This window comes from Oncorhynchus mykiss, chromosome 22 (genome assembly GCF_057628025.1).
Source record: "Oncorhynchus mykiss isolate SJ-2025 chromosome 22, ASM5762802v1, whole genome shotgun sequence".
In the NCBI taxonomy this organism is placed as follows: Eukaryota; Metazoa; Chordata; class Actinopteri; order Salmoniformes; family Salmonidae; genus Oncorhynchus; species Oncorhynchus mykiss.
In genome coordinates, this window is record NC_143043.1 from 24,326,255 (window position 1) to 24,344,574 (window position 18,320).

The following is an 18,320-nucleotide window of genomic DNA, read 5'->3' on the forward strand; positions in this document are numbered from 1 at the left end:
GTGTTTTGTACTTTTTTTGTAACTACAGTATTTTTTGATGTTTTAGGGAGTTGTGAGGGTACACTTGCTGGAGGCCCGGGATCTGATAGCGAAGGACACTTATATGATGGGAATGGTGAAGGGCAAGTCTGACCCCTACGCGGTGCTTAGGGTCGGCAATATCCACTTCCAAAGCAAGACCATCCAGGAGAACCTGCACCCACGCTGGAACGAAGTTTATGAGGTAGGGACTCCTGAAAATCCTCCTACTGTAAATGTAGTCACACACACTCACGATCGTGCAGTCAACCCATTCTCTCTCCCCTTTGTCTATACAAACTTTGTTTTTATTTATTACCATATAATATATATTTGAATATATGATTTCTTACTCTGTTGTTTTTTATCCCCTTTTTTGTCAACTGCAGTTTGTGGTACACGAGGCCCCTGGGCAGGAGTTAGAGGTGGATGTGTTTGACGAGGACACTGACAAGGATGACATCCTGGGAAAGTGAGGAAACTACTTATTATGTGCACGAGAATAGACACAACCTCCCCATTCTGATTTCTTACGCCCACTTGTCACTGACTGCTGACCTATGTCAAACAGTCAGTAGTGCACAAGTAGGTTGTGGAATGTTCATATAGAAATATGTCATGTAGAACATATGCCTCTGACAATGTAGAGTAAGGAATCATTCCGGCTCTATTCATGACGTTATCTGGAATATTTTCCACAACATTTGTGTGACAAAGCCTATTGAACATGGCCCTGGTTAGATACTTTGACCATTTGAGCGCTTATTTATCCATCGTAGGTTTCGCTTGGACTTTGGAGAAGTGAAGAAGGAAAAAGAGATGGATAAGGTGAGAAGGTCACATTGAATGTTTAAGTTGTGGGATAGGCAACTCAGGTCCTGCAAGGCCAAAATACTTCTGGTTGTCTTTCTCTACCTCTAATTAACTGAGGTGAATGAACCTACAGCAGCTAAGGTGATAATGGATGGGGTCATTTTTGCTGTTCTCCAAATAGAATTTTAACATTTTTAATTGTGTAGAAATGCAGTAAATGAAATTCAACTTTCAAAAAATGTCCAGGGAGGACCTCACTAACTCAAACCCTGGTTATGGCCCTGCACACAACGGAACACATTTTTAAAATGTGGATACAAATAGAAATTATTGTTATTAGCTAAGGTAGTCTCCCGGTTTCAGTGTGTTTTCTACTTTTTGGTATCTAAAGAATGGAATGAGAAGACTCTCTTGCCAATCAGTGATATAAATCAATACATCAACTATCAGGTAGAAAAGAAAACTAGCAGAACTTTTGGCCCTCCATGTCTGGAGTTGACTAGCCTTATTTTGAGAGGTTCTGAGGGTGATAACATCTCGGTTCAGATGAATAAACTCTTCCCATTTCGTTGTCATAGTGGTTCCCCCTGGATGATGTGACGAGTGGAGAGGTTCATCTCAAACTGCAGTGGCTCTCTCTACAAACTGACCCGGGACTCCTAGTGGAGGTAAGCGCTCTTAAGCAGTTTATAACCACTCTTAAGCAGTTTATAAGCATTCTTAAGCGGTTGAGCTGACTCACCCAAACCGTGTTGTGGAAGCTCTGATATGTCTTTTCATATTGTACAGCCCGGGGCGCTAAAGGAAAACAACAAATGTGCCTATTAACCGTATACAACCTTTGACGAATATTGTATATTTCTTTTATTTTTCCGTTATAGAAATCTGATGGCTGTGCTTGTGCTATGCTTGCTGTGTACCTAGACAATGCCTCAAATCTACCAGTAAGTACCTCTGTCAAGCCTGTACAGCCACGGAGACTCACATGTTAACTAGCACAAACAGTCTGCGATGTGAATATAAGATGCGATAACCAAGTTTATTCGGTTATGAAAACATTAGTACACATTCGCTGAGCACTAACAAGACACTCTCCACTCAATCGGAATGCCCCAGGGTGCCTTAGCACATGCATATAACAAAGAGTTAGCAATTTTGCATAAACATCATGTGATAGGCCGATGACAATCAAATATAAATGTTACAATGTAATCCCCTTATTGAAGATTATCATCACCAGTACCATCATTCGTAACCCATCGCAATTGACCCTTCGCAAAGATCTGCCTCAGAATTTTGGGCAACCATTCACAGCGCTCCAATGGATAACAACTGTCGTCGAGTCCTCGGACAAGCTCACATTTAAATCGCATGAAAGCCAGTGAAGGCTATGGCAAATACTGAGAATTTTCTTCAAAAAATACATGTTCAATTATTTAGCCATTTAAACAGTGCACCAGGTGTATTTGCTACTGTGATTCCTGAAATGCAGAGCTTGTTGATGGAGTATTTTTCTAATCTGAAATTAAACCTTTGTTACATTGTTTGCTAGCTCAGCTGGTTATTAACTAGCTCTCAGTTTCTCAAAATGAATGTTAGCTAACTAAGTTAGCAATGTTATGAATACAACTCCCATCTGCTGTCGGCATTAGGATACGATTTGAGCGCACTAGTTATCTCTAAAAGTTGTTATAGCTTTGACTGCATGCTGACAGTGAATTCAGAGCCGTTCAGTGGCTAGCTACACTACAAACAGAACATTACTAGATTCCTGTGAAGCAATTGTAATGACAGTCAATCAGGAAACTATTGGGTGTCTGTTTTAATTTCATTGTATATAAGAAACACAGTTTGAAATCATTGTGGGGATTTCGCCAGTGATGGAATGGGTAGTTAGGCTTCCCTGGAAAATGTGACCCATTTCAGGAAGCTAGGTGTATGTCACACTCTTTTTATTTGTATTTTTTTTATATATACAGTGGGGCAAAAAAGTATTTAGTCAGCCACCAATTGTGCAAGTTCTCCCACTTAAAAAGATGAGAGAGGCCTGTAATTTTCATCATAGGTACACTTCAACTATGACAGAAAAAAATGAGAAAAAAAATCCAGAAAATCACGTAGGATTTTTAATGAATTTATTTGCAAATTATGGTGGAAAATAAGTATTTGGTCAATAACAAAAGTTTATCTCAATACCCTTTGTTGGCAATGACAGAGGTCAAATGTTTTCTGTAAGTCTTCACAAGGTTTTCACACACTGTTGCTGGTATTTTGGCCCATTCCTCAATGCAGATCTCCTCTAGAGCAGTGATGTTTTGGGGCTGTTGCTGGGCAACACAGACTTTCAACTCCCTCCAAAGATTTTCTATGGGGTTGAGATCTGGAGACTGGCTAGGCCACTCCAGGACCTTGAAATGCTTCTTACGAAGCCACTCCTTCGTTGCCTGGGCGGTGTGTTTGGGATCATTGTCATGCTGAAAGACCCAGACACGTTTCATCTTCAATGCCCTTGCTGATGGAAGGAGGTTTTCACTCAAAATCTCACGATTCACGGCCCCATTCATTCTTTCCTTTACACGGATCAGTTGTCATGGTCTCTTTGCAGAAAAACAGCCCCAAAGCATGATGTTTCCACCCCCATGCTTCACAGTAGGTATGGTGTTCTTTGGATGCAACTCCGCATTCTTTGTCCTCCAAACACGACGAGTTGAGTTTTTACCAAAAAGTTATATTTTGGTTTCATCTGACCATATGACAGTCTCCCAATCTTCTTCTGGATCATCCAAATGCTCTCTAGCAAACTTCAGACGGGCCTGGACATGTACTGGCTTAAGCAGGGGGACACGTCGGGCACTGCAGGATTTGAGTCCCTGGCGGCGTAGTGTGTTACTGATGGTAGGCTTTGTTAATTTGGTCCCAGCTCTCTGCAGGTCATTCACTAGGTCCCCCCCGTGTGGTTCTGGGATTTTTGCTCACTGTTCTTGTGATAATTTTGACTCCACGGGGTGAGATCTTGCGTGGAGCCCCAGATCGAGGGAGATTATCAGTGGTCTTGTATGTCTTCCATTTCCTAATAATTGCTCCCACAGTTGATTTATTCAAACCAAGCTGCTTACCTATTGCAGATACAGTCTTCCCAGCCTGGTGCAGGTCTACAATTTTGTTTCTGGTGTCCTTTGACAGCTCTTTGGTCTTGGCCATAGTGGAGTTTGGAGTGTGACTGTTTTGAGGTAGGAGCCTCTTAAAGAAGAAGTTACAGGTCTGTAAGAGCCAGAAATCTTGCTTGTTTGTAGGTGACCAAATACTTATTTTCCACCGTAATTTGCAAATAAATTCATTAAAAATCCTACAATGTGATTTTCTGGATTTTCTTTCTTCTCTTTTTGTCTGTCGTAGTTAAAGTGTACCTATGATGAAAATTACAGGCCTCATCTTTTTAAGTGGGAAAATTTGCACAATTGGTGGCTGACTAAATGCTTTTTTTGCCCCACTGTAACTACACAAGATGTCTTACTTAGTTAAAGTGGTTCCAGTCTGCCGTGAAACGTTCATCCCATGTAAGAGTCTAGCTACATTTTCAGAAATTATACATTTCTAATTTTGTCGGAAAGTCATTTTCATTTCAAGTCAAGCTAACAAACATTAGCTTGCTGGCTCGCTAGCCAAGGTGTATGATCTGTGTAGTAATGTTATTTCTATCTCAGAAACCCATTTGCATTGCCTAATGTTAGCTAGCTAGCAAACGTTGAACCTAGTTGGTTAGCTTTAGCTACCTGCAGATTCATACTACAGCATTTCATGCATGGTGGCTAACTATGACAATCAGTTTGTACTGTTTGGGGGTGATTTTACAGCCATCTATTGTATTTCATGAACATGTGTACATGTCTAGACAATAGTGACCCATCTACTTAGTTTGATGTGTCTGGGGGTTATAGCATTTCTTTCACATGACCCATCAATTTAGACAAGTGTCTCGGGAAGCGTCATCTAATAATTATAAAAACATTTATCTGTACCCTTTCATTTTGTGATATTGCTACTATGCAAATTTTCAAGTTACCATTCCACTGTACCGTTTATAGCTGTATCATGTGCTTGTGACAAATACATTTTGATTGGTAAACACACACTATATCAAATACAGAGACTGTAATGTGAAGAACAACATGACCTGCACCGAAGTCAGATTAGGATATAGGCCAAGAACTAGATAAAGTGTATTTTTACCTGGCGGTTTCCTTATTGTAGGTTACTTATTTCACTATTTTTAGTTTTTGAAATCTTTGGTTGTTCACTACTCTACACTACTCTGTTTAGCACATGGCCTCACATGTGAATCCTTAGAGAGATGGGTGGGACTAAGGCTTAAGAGGGTGTGAATAATGCCGAATTGGTGTAGACAAAGATGGTGGTCGGTCAAATTTTGCAGATGTTGTCCGAGGTTGCAACAGTACCAAGAGGGGCGGGGCTTAGCGAAAGGTCAATTGTGCTCAAGTTTTCTGTCATAAAACGTGGCCTTCTGCATTGAACATTTTAGAGCTCTATTTTATCAAACCTAACGCAATGGTAAATATTAGCACTGGCTGGGTCTGGGGGTGTGTCAGAAATATTGTTGCTATTTTCACTGCAGTAATTGAGTTTATTAAATAGCATAGGCTACAGTAACATGTAATAGCAACATAACAAAAACAATGTTTTCTCAAGATGTTTGGAGTGTTGACAGTCAACATTGTTGTAATTGGCTTCAATGACTATGGGCCTTTACGCATCGCACTTCTCCTCAAATAAAAAATACTAGGCTCCCGTAATATGTTCTCAATAAGCATGATGTAGCCTAGGCCTACCGTTGATATGGTGTTATAGCACTGAATAATTTGAATACAAGAGGCGCTCTTTGGAAATCAGGATGGATATAAACAGACTGGAGTAGCCTATGCGCTGCAGGTAGACCTATGTGAATTGTGAATAATGCAAAAGCATGATGGCAAAAGCCTCACGAGTAGACCATTTAGAAACCTTTTATGGATAGCCTACTTGGCTAATGCATGGCTAGGATAAGAAAGACACCAGATTAATTGCTGTTGAACCTTCTTTCATTATAGTAGGGTAGTTGTAGCCTGTAAGGGCTTTTTTTCTTTATCAAATGAAATGGAAAACAAGCAATTATTACAGGAAAATAAATACCAGTGTCACCAGATCATGTCATCTCTCGTTCCATGATGGGCATATAACCTACATGGAGGGTTTTTTTACGCACATCCAAAATAATAACAGGAACTGGCTCAAATAATGTACAGTAGCCTACATAGATTAGGGGATACTCACAAACTTGATATTTTAATAAAGCTTTGGTGATTTAAGATGTATTTCAAAGCGGTCTCACGAGCCAAAGGACACACCTCAGATATTACCACTTCTCCCACCTCTGCACAGGCGTGCTCATGTACAAAGTAAATTACTAATCCTGGCTCGAGGATTTGAAAACGGAACCGTGCCGGCTTTAACAGGTCAAAATTGCAAAGAATGTGCATTTGACAACTGCTTAACGCCAGCTGAAAATAGAGCCCTTAAATGTGTTATTTTGATACATGCACTACATTTATTTGTTTTGCTCTATACATGCTCTTCATTCTACTTCATTGCAGGCATATGCCAGTATTTGTTTTTCTATCTGAAATATATATTGTATACTATTAATATCCATTTATTTGCCTACCACAGAAAGACCACAGTGAGTTCAGCCACTTTAAAAAGGATGGGAAGCACGCCAAAGATGCCAGGGTAAGATTGACCACATGCATGGGTCGTATTTAGTAGGGCACATAAAGGACAACATTTTGAATCATTTTGCAATGGAAACTAAAATGTTTAGTTTCTTATTGGACATGTCCAGGTAGTTCCTCCCTGTTTCAGTCTGTTTTCCATTTGGTGCCTAATGAATATGACTTAGGCAGAGTTGAATGGCCTGCTACTGGTACTCCAGGGTTGTGTTCACTAGAAACCAAATGGAAGCCAACAGCAGCAAACAGAACAAAACAGGGAGGGACCTACATGAATTTGTCCAACAAACTCTTTTCTGTTTGGAGTAAATGGTTTCCGTTGTGCACAGTACCTGGTACAGCACTAGTGTTTCCTGTTTTTCTGGAGAAGGCAGGTCATGAGGGTGTGACCGGTTGTATTCATTCCCATACCTGCTTTGTCTGCCCTGTCTTGATCTTTTTGATTCTGCTTCCCCTCCTCTGCTCCCCCTCCTGGTCACTCTGTGACACAGCTGTGAGAATCTTCAGTTTCGCTGATGTCACTCTTCGGGGAAAGTGTTAAACACTGTCATAGAAAATGCCTTTTGCATAAGTAAGGTCCCTTTCTGGACCGTAGGCAGCGAGTTCTGTCTTTGACCTGTGGTAATGCAGAACTTTTTCTGAAGGTTGATTAGTCAGAGGACAATCTCCACTGTCTGTATGTTGTGATGATTAGTCTAGAGCTCCTCTCTCTCTAAAGCATGAAAACATTAACAAGCTGCCAGGTGTAGCACAGTTTATATTATTTCATCTGTTTGTGCATTTGTGTCCTTTTATACAGTATAGTGTAGATCCCCGTGTTAAAGAAGTATTGACATTTCCCTCTCTGAAGTCTGCTAACACTATAGGCTCCCCTCTCTAGGTCATATAGTGTGCTAGCAGCTAGTGTGTGTGTATATACACAGAGAGCACCTTTTCTCTTATGAGCTGATGCATTCCTCTGTTTGCTCACGTGAGCCTAGCTCATATTATTCTCATGTGAGTGGAATGCAGACTCAAGGCAACCAATATGGGAGCTGCATGCAGGTAAACTAGAACATTCCAGAGCGCTCCGCCACTCATAAACCAGACATGTCAGACCTGGCTGAAGCTTGTTTACCTAACTTTTGTGAAATCTCTTGTTTTTCCGCTGAGTGTTCCTGACATTGAAATCTCTGATTTGGAGTTGGACAAGTACAGGTTCTAAGTAATGAAGTGAATATTATGCAGGTTAATTTAAAAATACAGTGAGCTCAAAGTATTGGGACAGTGTTTTGGCTCTGTACTCCAGGACTTTGGATTTGAAATGATACAATGACTGAGGTTAAAGTGCAGACTGTCAGGTTTAAAAAAAAAAAAAAATGACAGCACTTTTTATACATAGTCCCCTCCATTTTAGGGGAACAAAAGTATTGGGACAAATTCACTTATACTGTACAGTATGAAAGTAGTCAAGTTATTATTTTGTGTCCAATAGAATGGTAAATAATATATATTGTGTTATTTTGGAGTCACTTTTATTGTAAATAAGAATAGAATATGTTTCTAAACACTTCTACATTCATGTGGATGCTAGCATGATTACGGATAATCCTGAATGAATCGTGAATAATGATTCATAACCCCCCAAAAATGCTAACAGGTTAGCATGTCTTGGGGGTATGATATTTGTGCGTCTAACTTTCTCACTCATAATTTATTCATGATTCATTTAGGATTATCGGTAATCATGGTAGCATCCACATTAATTTAGAAGTGTTTAGAACACAGGAGGTTGGTAGCACCTTAATTGGGGAGGACGGGCCCGTTGTAATGGCTGGAGCGGAATCAGTGGAATGGTATCAAATACGTCAAACACATGGTTTCCATGTGTTTGATGCCATTCCATTTGCTCTGTTCCAGCCATTATTACGAGCTGTCCTCCACTGGTTTAGAAATATATTATAATTTACAATTAAACTGATACAATTTCATTATTTACCATTCAATTCTATTGGGCACAAAATAATCTGAAACACAACCAAAATTTACAGCAAATGCACTTTAACCTCCATTGTATCATTTCGATTCCAAAGTGCTAGAGTACAGAGCCATACCAATAAATACTTTTGGAGCTCACTGTACACACACACACTGACACACTCATATCTGAGCCTCTTTTATATCAATGTTAATGTTCTTTTAATCTATAGTTCACAAGGAGACACAACAATCCAAACTCTTATGTGGAGTTCTCCATTGATGAACAGAATCTGAAAAGCAAGGTATGTTAATACTGAATGCTGCTGCATTGTAGGGATAGTCATGCCAGGTGGATGTGACTTCTATTAATTAAATATAGTATATCCCCCACTGATACGTTTTGTCCATTGCATCATTCAACTGACTGTATCTGCCGTTAACCATTCTATATACAGGTAACTGCCAAAATAATGCAAATACTTTAGTAAATGAGGGATGCAAAGTATATATTGAAAAAAGGTGCTTCCACACAGGTGTGGTTCCTGAGTTAATTAAGCAGTTGACATCCCATCATGCTTAGGGTCATGTATAAAAATGCTTGGCTACCATGCCTATGCCCCCATAGGATGACAATGCCATGCGTGGTCTCTGAATGGTTTGAAGAGCATGAAAACTATGTAAACCATATGTCATTGGCTGTCTCAGTCACCAGATCTCAACCTAATTGAGCACTTATGGGAGATTCTGGAGCGGTGCCTGAGACAGCGTTTACTACCACCATCAACACAATTATGGAATTTCTCGAGGAAGAATGGTGTTGCATCCCTCCAATAGAGTTCCAGACACTTGTAGATTATATGCCAAGGTGCATTGAAGCAGTTCTTGCTCATGGTGGTCCAACACCCTATTAAGACAATTTATGTTAGTGTTTTATTTATTTTGGCAGTTACTTGTATCTTACAGGTTGGGCCCCTAAAATCCCTAAAATCCTGAATTTAAGGATTTTCTGCTTCTCCTAGAATTTCCTGCTTCTCCTATCCTGATTCCAGGAATCTTCAGACCTGGGTTTTCTGGGAAAACTTTTTTTTTTTTTTTTTTTTTTTTTTTTTTTACTTCCTGGAATTTTGCAATTTTGTAACAGGTGTTTTTCTTCGATTTTTTTTTTTCCTCAATTGGGTAAAAAATCTGTTCTCTCCTCAACTCCTCCTCTCCTCCGTGACCCGGAAACCAATAAGTGGTCACCATATGTAGGAGTTTAAATTCTTTAATAGGTGAAATGAGGAGTTTCCTCTTCTCCTTGTTTGCCCCCTCCAGCAAAGGATGTTAAAGGTGTGTCCTACCACGGAAGAGTTTTGAAATCAGCCACACCCCCTTTGAAACAGCTGTTTTCTCAGAGGAGAAAACTTTGCACATCTTAAAAAAGTAATACATTACTTATCCTTTTATCTGTAAAATGTATAGTGCAGCTAGTTACATTTATTTTTACCACTTCACACATACTGTGTGTGAATACTGAGTGTACAAAACATTAGGAATACCATCCTAATATTGAGTTGCACTCCCTTTTGCCCTCAGAACAGGTTTTGAAATCATTCCACTGGGTTGCTGGCCCATGTTTACTCCAATGCTTCAGTTGTATCAAGTTGACTGGATGTCTTTTGGGTGGTGGAACATTCTTGATACACACAGGAAATTGTTGAGCGTGAAAAACCCAGCATCGTTGCAGTACTTGACACTCAAACTGGTGTGCCTGGAACCTACTACCATACCCCGTTCAAAGGCATTTAAATATTTTGTCTTGCCATTCACCCTCTGAATGGCACAATCCTTATTTAACCTGTCTCCTCCCCTTCATCTACACTTATTTAGTTGGATTTAACAGGTGACATCAATAAGGGATCATAGACAGACCAGATGAATCCAGCTGAAAGCTGTGTCATGGAAATAACAGGTGTCAACAGGTGTCACGGAAAGAACAGGTTTTGTACACTGTGTATTTTGGGATTCCACTCCTGTAAACGTAATTTGCCTGATGAGACACTAGAGAAGAGACAAAGTAATTTCTTACAAGCGCATTTGTTTCCACATTTCCTCGCTTCCCTCTGATGTTTTCAAAAAGAGGCACGGAGAGGACGAGGAGGAGGACATGAGGAGTCGAGGAAATCCAATTGAGAAAAGGGCTCCATTGTGCCCCCTCTTTATTGTCATTCCCCTCTCCTTCCTATAGGTGGTGTTTGCATCCAAAGACCCTGTGTGGGAGGAGTGCTTTACCTTCTTTGTGCACAGCATAACAAACCAGCGACTGAATATTCAGGTATACAACCCTCATGATAAAGTAAGGAAGAAACCTTCACACTGGTAGTAGTCAGTGCACACATAGACCTGATCATGTCATATAATGGGCAAATAGTCTGTAGTCTTTTAAATTTAATTTTCTGTTTTTATGATTTCAGGTCTACTTTATTTTTCTACTACTACTATTTTTTTTGTTTTTTACTACATTTCTCTGTTGTACTACTGTAGACATCAGACCTGGGATAACTATAGTATCAATTATGCTTTGTGAATAGTAACATCTTTTTTTAAAATAAGTTTACTACCATTTAGAGGTGACTACAAATATCTGAATACAGATTGCACAAAGTGACTACTTTTCGGAAACATTTGGATTTTCCACCTTCAACTACAATTAGTTAAACTAGTAGATTATCAAACCAACCAATGAGATTTACTCCTCGAACTACACACACGTACAGATAAAGTGTCTTGTTTCAAACAAATGTACCAATTTTAAAGGGATAGTTTACTCGCAATACAAATTAACATTATTTTCCACCTGTACCTTGGCTGTTGTCGATTTTCAACAAGGCAAGTTTGATATTTCCTTACTTGGATACTTAAAATTCATATTTTGTTTGCAAGTGACTTATGCCGCTTTGATTAACAATGTAATAACTTGAGTAACATTTTATTAACATTGTTATATAAGTTGTGTATTTTAATTCCATAGCAATGGAGATGAGCTTTTTAAAATGTTTATTAAAAGAGCAATGGTAACTCAAATCAAATTTATTTATATAGCCCTTCGTACATCAGCTGATATCTCAAAGTGCAGTACAGAAACCCAGCCTAAAACCCCAAACAGCAAGCAATGCAGGTGTTGAAGCACGTTGGCTAGGAAAAACTCCCTAGAAAGGCCAAAACCAAGGAAGAAACCTAGAGGAACCAGGCTATGAGGGTTGGCCAGTCCTCTTCTGGCTGTGCCAGGTGGAGATTATAACAGAACATGGCCAAGATGTTCATAAATGACCAGCATGGTCAAATAATAGGTCTGGGACAGGTAGCATGTCCAGTGAACAGGTCAGGATTCCAAAGCCGCAGGCAGAACAGTTGAAACTGGGGCAGCAGCATGGCCAGGTGGACTGGGGACAGCAATAAGTCATCATGCCAGGTAGTCCTGAGGCATGGTCCTACGGCTCAGGCCCTCAGAGAGAAAGAGAGAATTAGAGAGAGCATACTTCAATTCACACAGGACACCGGATAAGACAGGAGAAGTACTCCAGGTATAACAAACTGACCCTAGCCCCCCGACACATAAACTACTGCAGCATAAATACTGGAGGCTGAGACAGGAGGGGTCAGGAGACACTGTGGCCCCATCCAATGATACCCCCGGACAGGGCCAAACAGGAAGGATATAACCCCACCCACTTTGCCAAAGTACAGCCCCCACACCACTAGAGGGATATCTTCAACCACCAACTTACCATCCTGGGACAAGGCCGAGTATAGCCCACAAAGATCTCCGCCACGGCACAACCCAAGGGGGGGTGCCAACCCAGACAGGAAGATCACATCAGTGACTCACCCCTCCTAGGGACACCCCTCCTAGAGACGGCATGAAAGAGCACCAGTAAACCAGTGACTAAGCCCCTGTAATAGGGTTAGAGGCAGAGAATCCCAGTGGAAAGAGGGGAACCGGCCAGGCAGAGACAGCAAGGGCGGTTCGTTGCTCCAAAGCCTTTCCGTTCACCTTCACACTCCTGGGCCAGACTACACTCAATCATATGACCCACTGAAGAGATGAGTCTTCAGTAAAGACTTAAAGGTTGAGACCGAGTTTGCGTCTCTCACATGGGTAGCAAGACCATTCCATAAAAGTTGAGCTCTATAGGAGAAAGCCCTGCCTCCAGCTGTTTGCTTAGAAATACTAGGGACAATTAGGAGGCCTGCGTCTTGTGACCGTAGCGTACGTGTAGGTATGTACGGCAGGACCAAATCAGAGAGATTAGGTAGGAGCAAGCCCATGTAATGCTTTGTAGGTTAGCAGTAAAACCTTGAAATCAGCCCTTGCCTTGACAGGAAGCCAGTGTAGGGAGGCTAGCACTGGAGTAATATGATCACATTTTTGGGTTCTAGTCAGGATTCTAGCAGTCAGGATTCTAGCAGCCGTATTTAAACTAACTTTAGTTTATTTAGTGCTTTATCCGGGTAGCCGGAAAGTAGAGCATTGCAGTAGTCTAACCTAGAAGTAACAAAAGCATGGATACATTTTTCTGCATCATTTTTGGACAAAGTTTCTGATTTTTGCAATGTTACGTAGATGGAAAAAAGCTGTCCTTGAAACAGTCTTGATATGTTCGTAAAAAGAGAGATCAGGGTCCAGAGTAACGCCGAGGTCCTTCAGGTTTATTTGAGACGACTGTACAACCATTAAGATTAATTGTCAGATTCAACAGAAGATCTCTTTGTTTCTTGGGACCTAGAACAAGGATCTCTGTTTTGTCCGAGTTTAAAAGTAAAAAGTTTGCAGCCATCCACTTCCTTGAAATATACAGCTGTGTGTCATCCGCATAGCAGTGAAAGTTAACATTATGTTTTCGATTGACATCCCCAAGAGTTAAAATATATAGTGAAAACAATAGTGGTCCTAAAACGGAACCTTGAGGAACACCGAAATTTACAGTTGATTTGTCAGAGGGCAAACCATTCACAGAGACAAACTGATATCCTTCCGACAGATAAGATCTAAACCTGGCCAGAACTTGTAGACCAATTCCGGTTTCCAATCTCTCCAAAAGAATGTGGAGATCGATGGTATCAAAAGCAGAACTAAGGTCTAGGAGCATGAGGACAGATGCAGAGCCTCGGTCTGATGCCATTAAAAGGTAATTTACCACCTTCACAAGTACAGTCTCAGTGCTATGATGGGGTCTAAAACCAGACTGATGCATTTCGTATACATTGTTTGTCTTCAGGAAGGCAGTGAGTTGCTTTCTAATAATCATGATCTTTTCCTCAAAGAAGTTCATGAATTTATTACTGCTGAAGTGAAAGCCATCCTCACTTGGGGAATGCTGCTTTTAAGTTAGCTTTGTGACAGTATCAAAAATAAATTTAGGATTGTTCTTATTTTCCTCAATTAAGTTGGAAAAATAGGATGAACGAGCAGCAGTAAGGGCTCTTCGAGACTGCACGGTACTGTCTTTCCAAGCTAGTCGGAAGACTTCCAGTTTGGTGTGGCGCCATTTCCGTTCCAATTTTCTGGAAGCTTGCTTCAGAGCTCGGGTATTTTCTGTATACCAGAGAGCTAGTTTCTTATTAGAAATGTTTTTTGTTTTTAGGGGTGCAACTGCATCTAGGGTATTGTGCAAGGTTAAATTGAGTTCCTCAGTTAGGTGGTTAACTGATTTTCTGTCCTCTGACGTCCTTGGGTAGGCAGAGGGAGTCTGGAATGACATCAAGGAATCTTTGGGTTGTGGAACAAGTCAAGTGGTCTGTCTACCCAGACCTTGGCCAAAAATAGTTGTGTTTTGTAGATTATTTGAAACTAGTCCAATTTAAGATGGTCAACTAAAGGCAATTATTTCCTTTGATATTAAATAACTAATTGTATTTTTAATATAGGACAATTATTTAAAAATGAACATAAAATGTAAAAAAATATTCCATAAACATTTGAAGAACCAAAACTAAACCAGTGAGTTTAATTACTCAAAAGTATATAATTAAGCCATGGTTTGGAGGGCTTTCAGATCGTAGTAAATTAAAGATTGTCTGGAACCACTTTTGCAGATTCAAAACATCTAACAAAACACATTTTCAGAATTAATTATACCAGTTCATAAAGTTCTTCTTTAAGAAGCTCCTTTGTCCTCCACTCGTTACCTGTATTAATGGCACCTGTTTGAACTTGTTATCAGTATAAAAGACACCTGTCTACAACCTCAAACAGTCACACTCCAAACTCTACTATGGCCAAGACCAAAGAGCTGTCAAAGGACACCAGAAACAAAATTGTAGACCTGCACCAGGCTGGGAAGACTGAATCTGCAATAGGTAAGCAGCTTGGTTTGAAGAAATCAACTGTGGGAGCAATTATTAGGAAATGGAAGACATACAAGACCACTGATAATCTCCCTCGATCTGGGGCTCCACGCAAGATCTCACCCCGTGGGGTCAAAATGATCACAAGAACGGTGAGCAAAAATCCCAAAACCACACGGGGGGACCTAGTGAATGACCTGCAGAGAGCTGGGACCAAAGTAACAAAGCCTACCACCAGTAACACACTACGCCGCCAGGGACTCAAATCCTGCAGTGCCCGACGTGTCCCCCTGCTTAAGCCAGTACATGTCCAGGCCCATCTGAAGTTTGCTAGAGAGCATTTGGATGATCCAGAAGAAGATTGGAAGAATGTCATATGGTCAGATGAAACCAAAATATAACTTTTTGGTAAAAACTCAACTCGTCGTGTTTGGAGGACAAAGAATGCTGAGTTGCATCCAAAGAACACCATACCTACTGTGAAGTATGGGGGTGGAAACATCATGCTTTGGGGCTGTTTTTCTGCAAAGGGACCAGGACGACTTATCCGTGTAAAGGAAAGAATGAATGGGGTCATGTATCGTGAGATTTTGAGTGAAAACCTCCTTCCATCAGCAAGGGCATTGAAGATGAAACGTGGCTGGGTCTTTCAGCATGACAATGATCCCAAACACACCGCCCGGGCAACGAAGGAGTAGCTTCGTAAGAAGCATTTCAAGGTCCTGTAGTGGCCTAGCCAGTCTCCAGATCTCAACCCCATAGAAAATCTTTGGAGGGAGTTGAAAGTCTGTGTTGCCCAGCAACAGCCCCAAAACATCACTGCTCTTGAGGAGATCTGCATGGAGGAATGGGCCAAAATACCAGCAACAGTGTGTGAAAACCTTGTGAAGACTTACAGAAAACATTTGACCTCTGTCATTGCCAACAAAGGGTATTGAGATAAACTTTTGTTATTGACCAAATACTTATTTTCCACCATAATTTGAAAATAAATTCATTAAAAATCCTACAATGTGATTTTCTGGATTTTTTTTCTCATTTTTTTCTGTCATAGTTGAAGTGTACCTATGATGAAAATTACAGGCCTCTCATCTTTTTAAGTGGGAGAACTTGCACAATTGGTGGCTGACTAAATACTTTTTTGCCCCACTGTATATGTGTGGTGTACAGAGATGAGGTAGTCATTCAAAAATAATTTCAAGCACGATTATTGCACACAGAGTAAGTCCATATAGCTTATTACGTGGCTTGTTAACCTTTCTGGCGCAGGCGTTCCGCTAGCGACCCACCTCGACAACATCCGGTGAAATTGCAGAGCATCAAATTCAAAATACTGAAATAGTCATAATAAACATTCATAAAAAATTGTTATACATCGGTGTTATCAAAAGTGTTATACATCGGCTTAAAGATTTAACTTCTTGTTAATCCAGCCGCTTTGTCAGATTTCAAAAAGGCTTTACGGCAAAAGCATACCATGTGATTATCTGAGGACAGCGCCCCGCTTCAAAAGCATACAAACATTTTACAACCAAGTACAGGAATTACGTAAGTCAGAAATAGCGATAAAATTAATCACATACCTTTTGAAGATCTTCATATGGTTGCAGTCACAAGAGTCCCAGCTACACAATAAATGTTTGTTTTGTTCGATAAAGTCCCTCTTTATGTCCCAAAAACTCAGTTTTGTTGGCACGTTTTGTTCAGTAATCCACTGGCTTAAGGCGGTCAAAACATGTAGACAAATACATCCTAATATTAGTGGTAAAGTTTGTCGAAACATGTCAAACAATGTTTATAATTCATCCTCCGGTTGTCAATTGTCTAAATAATCGATAATATTTCAACCGGACAATAGCTTATTCAATAGAAAGGAAAAACAACGAAGGGCGCGCACTCGGTCACGCTCGCAAACCAGCACTGCATGATTCTACAGTCCACTGACAGAAAGGTCTCATTCTTCTTCATTTTTCAGAAAACAAGCCTGAAACATTATCTGAAGACTGTTGGCATCTAGTGGAAGCCATAGGAACTGCAATATGGGTCCTCACCCATTAGATACTCCATAGGCTTTCAATTGAAAACTACCCACGTAAAAAAATCCCACTCCCTGGATGGATTTTCCTCAGGTTTTTGCCTGCCTTATCAGTTCTGTTATACTCACAGACATTATTTTTACAGTTTTGGAAACTTTAGAGTGTTTTCTATCCAAATCTACAGGTATATGCATATCCCAGCTTCTGGGCCTGAGTAACAGGCAGTTTACTTTGGGTACGCTTCTCATCCGGATGTCGAATTACTGCCCCCAAGCCATAAGAAGTTTAAAGCAAATTTTTACTCCTAAACTTATTTAGGCTTTCCATAACAAAGGGCTTGAATACCTTTTGACTCAAGACATTTCAGCTTTTTATGTCATTAATTTGACATTATGGGCTATTGTGTGTAGACCAGTGATGACATCTGAATTTAATCCATTTTAAATTCAGACACACCAAAAATGTGGGAAAAGTCAAGGGGTGTGATTACTTTCTGAAGGCACTGTAGAAACAGAAATAAAGTACACAATTACCATTGTAATCAGTGATGGGATTGTTTTTAAAACAAAAATAATTCTGGATGAGGCAAATATTTAGATCGATACTGAATATTTGATATTTTTCCATACCGCTCTAACACATGTAGGCTACTCAGGTAATTATATGCTCGTATCACATTGTACATAGCACATGGAATGGGATTTGATCCTTTGTTTCTGTGTGTGAGAGTGCCACTGTGTCTTATGGCCATAAAAATACAATGACAAAAGTATAATTATATTTCTATACAGGTCAAAGAGCACGATAAGAAGACGTTACTAGGCACACTCAATGTGCCCCTCAGCCGGCTCCTCAACACGTCAGATATGACCTTGGACCAGCGCTTTCTGCTGGAGCGCTCTGGGGCCAACAGCCAGATCAAGATGAAGGCCACTCTCAGGGTGAGGGAAAACTGCTCACATATCAGTGTTCTGCTTCAGGGGTTGGGTAAATGGGGCGAAATGTGAGGTGAGACTGGATCCGTGTTGCAGGCTTAGACTGGATTGGTGCCCTATAGTCTCACATGGAATGGTTAGGTGTGATGTATGTAAATCTGTTCTCAGACCAGTCTCTTTGATTTGTGTCAAGTTGGGTTGGGCGTCAGGTGGATATTGTGGTCTGCAATTATTATTTGGACTTGTTTGAGCTAGAACAATGACTTGCAGGTCACTTCTGTTGCAGATTAACTTTTTTTATTTGGTTCAAATTATAGGGATTGGGCTAGATTTGACTGCCACATCCGTTTGCGATATTACAACAAAGAAGTTACTTGAAACAACGAGCAATTTTTTTATTTATTTTTGCCTCGGACATCATTGCATGCGTGCTAGAAAAGCAGAGTATG

At 40.4% G+C, this 18,320-nt stretch overlaps 1 protein-coding gene across 4 annotated transcripts in view; it reads left to right on the forward strand.

Moving 5' to 3' along the window:
- The window catches only part of esyt3 (extended synaptotagmin 3), a 42,943-nt gene that overhangs the window by 13,258 nt on the left and 11,365 nt on the right, over positions 1 to 18,320 (forward strand). For all 4 annotated transcript variants that reach the window (XR_016490576.1, XR_016490575.1, XM_021579283.3 and 1 more), the window contains exons 9-17: positions 47 to 223; positions 408 to 490; positions 798 to 846; positions 1,410 to 1,499; positions 1,713 to 1,775; positions 6,556 to 6,615; positions 8,804 to 8,875; positions 10,801 to 10,887; positions 17,728 to 17,877. Coding sequence is in view for 2 of the 4 variants with exons in the window: in XM_021579283.3 (XP_021434958.1) it covers positions 47 to 223; positions 408 to 490; positions 798 to 846; positions 1,410 to 1,499; positions 1,713 to 1,775; positions 6,556 to 6,615; positions 8,804 to 8,875; positions 10,801 to 10,887; positions 17,728 to 17,877 (831 nt within the window). In the remaining 2 variants the exon portion in view is untranslated. The remainder of the gene's footprint in view (positions 1 to 46; positions 224 to 407; positions 491 to 797; positions 847 to 1,409; positions 1,500 to 1,712; positions 1,776 to 6,555; positions 6,616 to 8,803; positions 8,876 to 10,800; positions 10,888 to 17,727; positions 17,878 to 18,320) is intronic.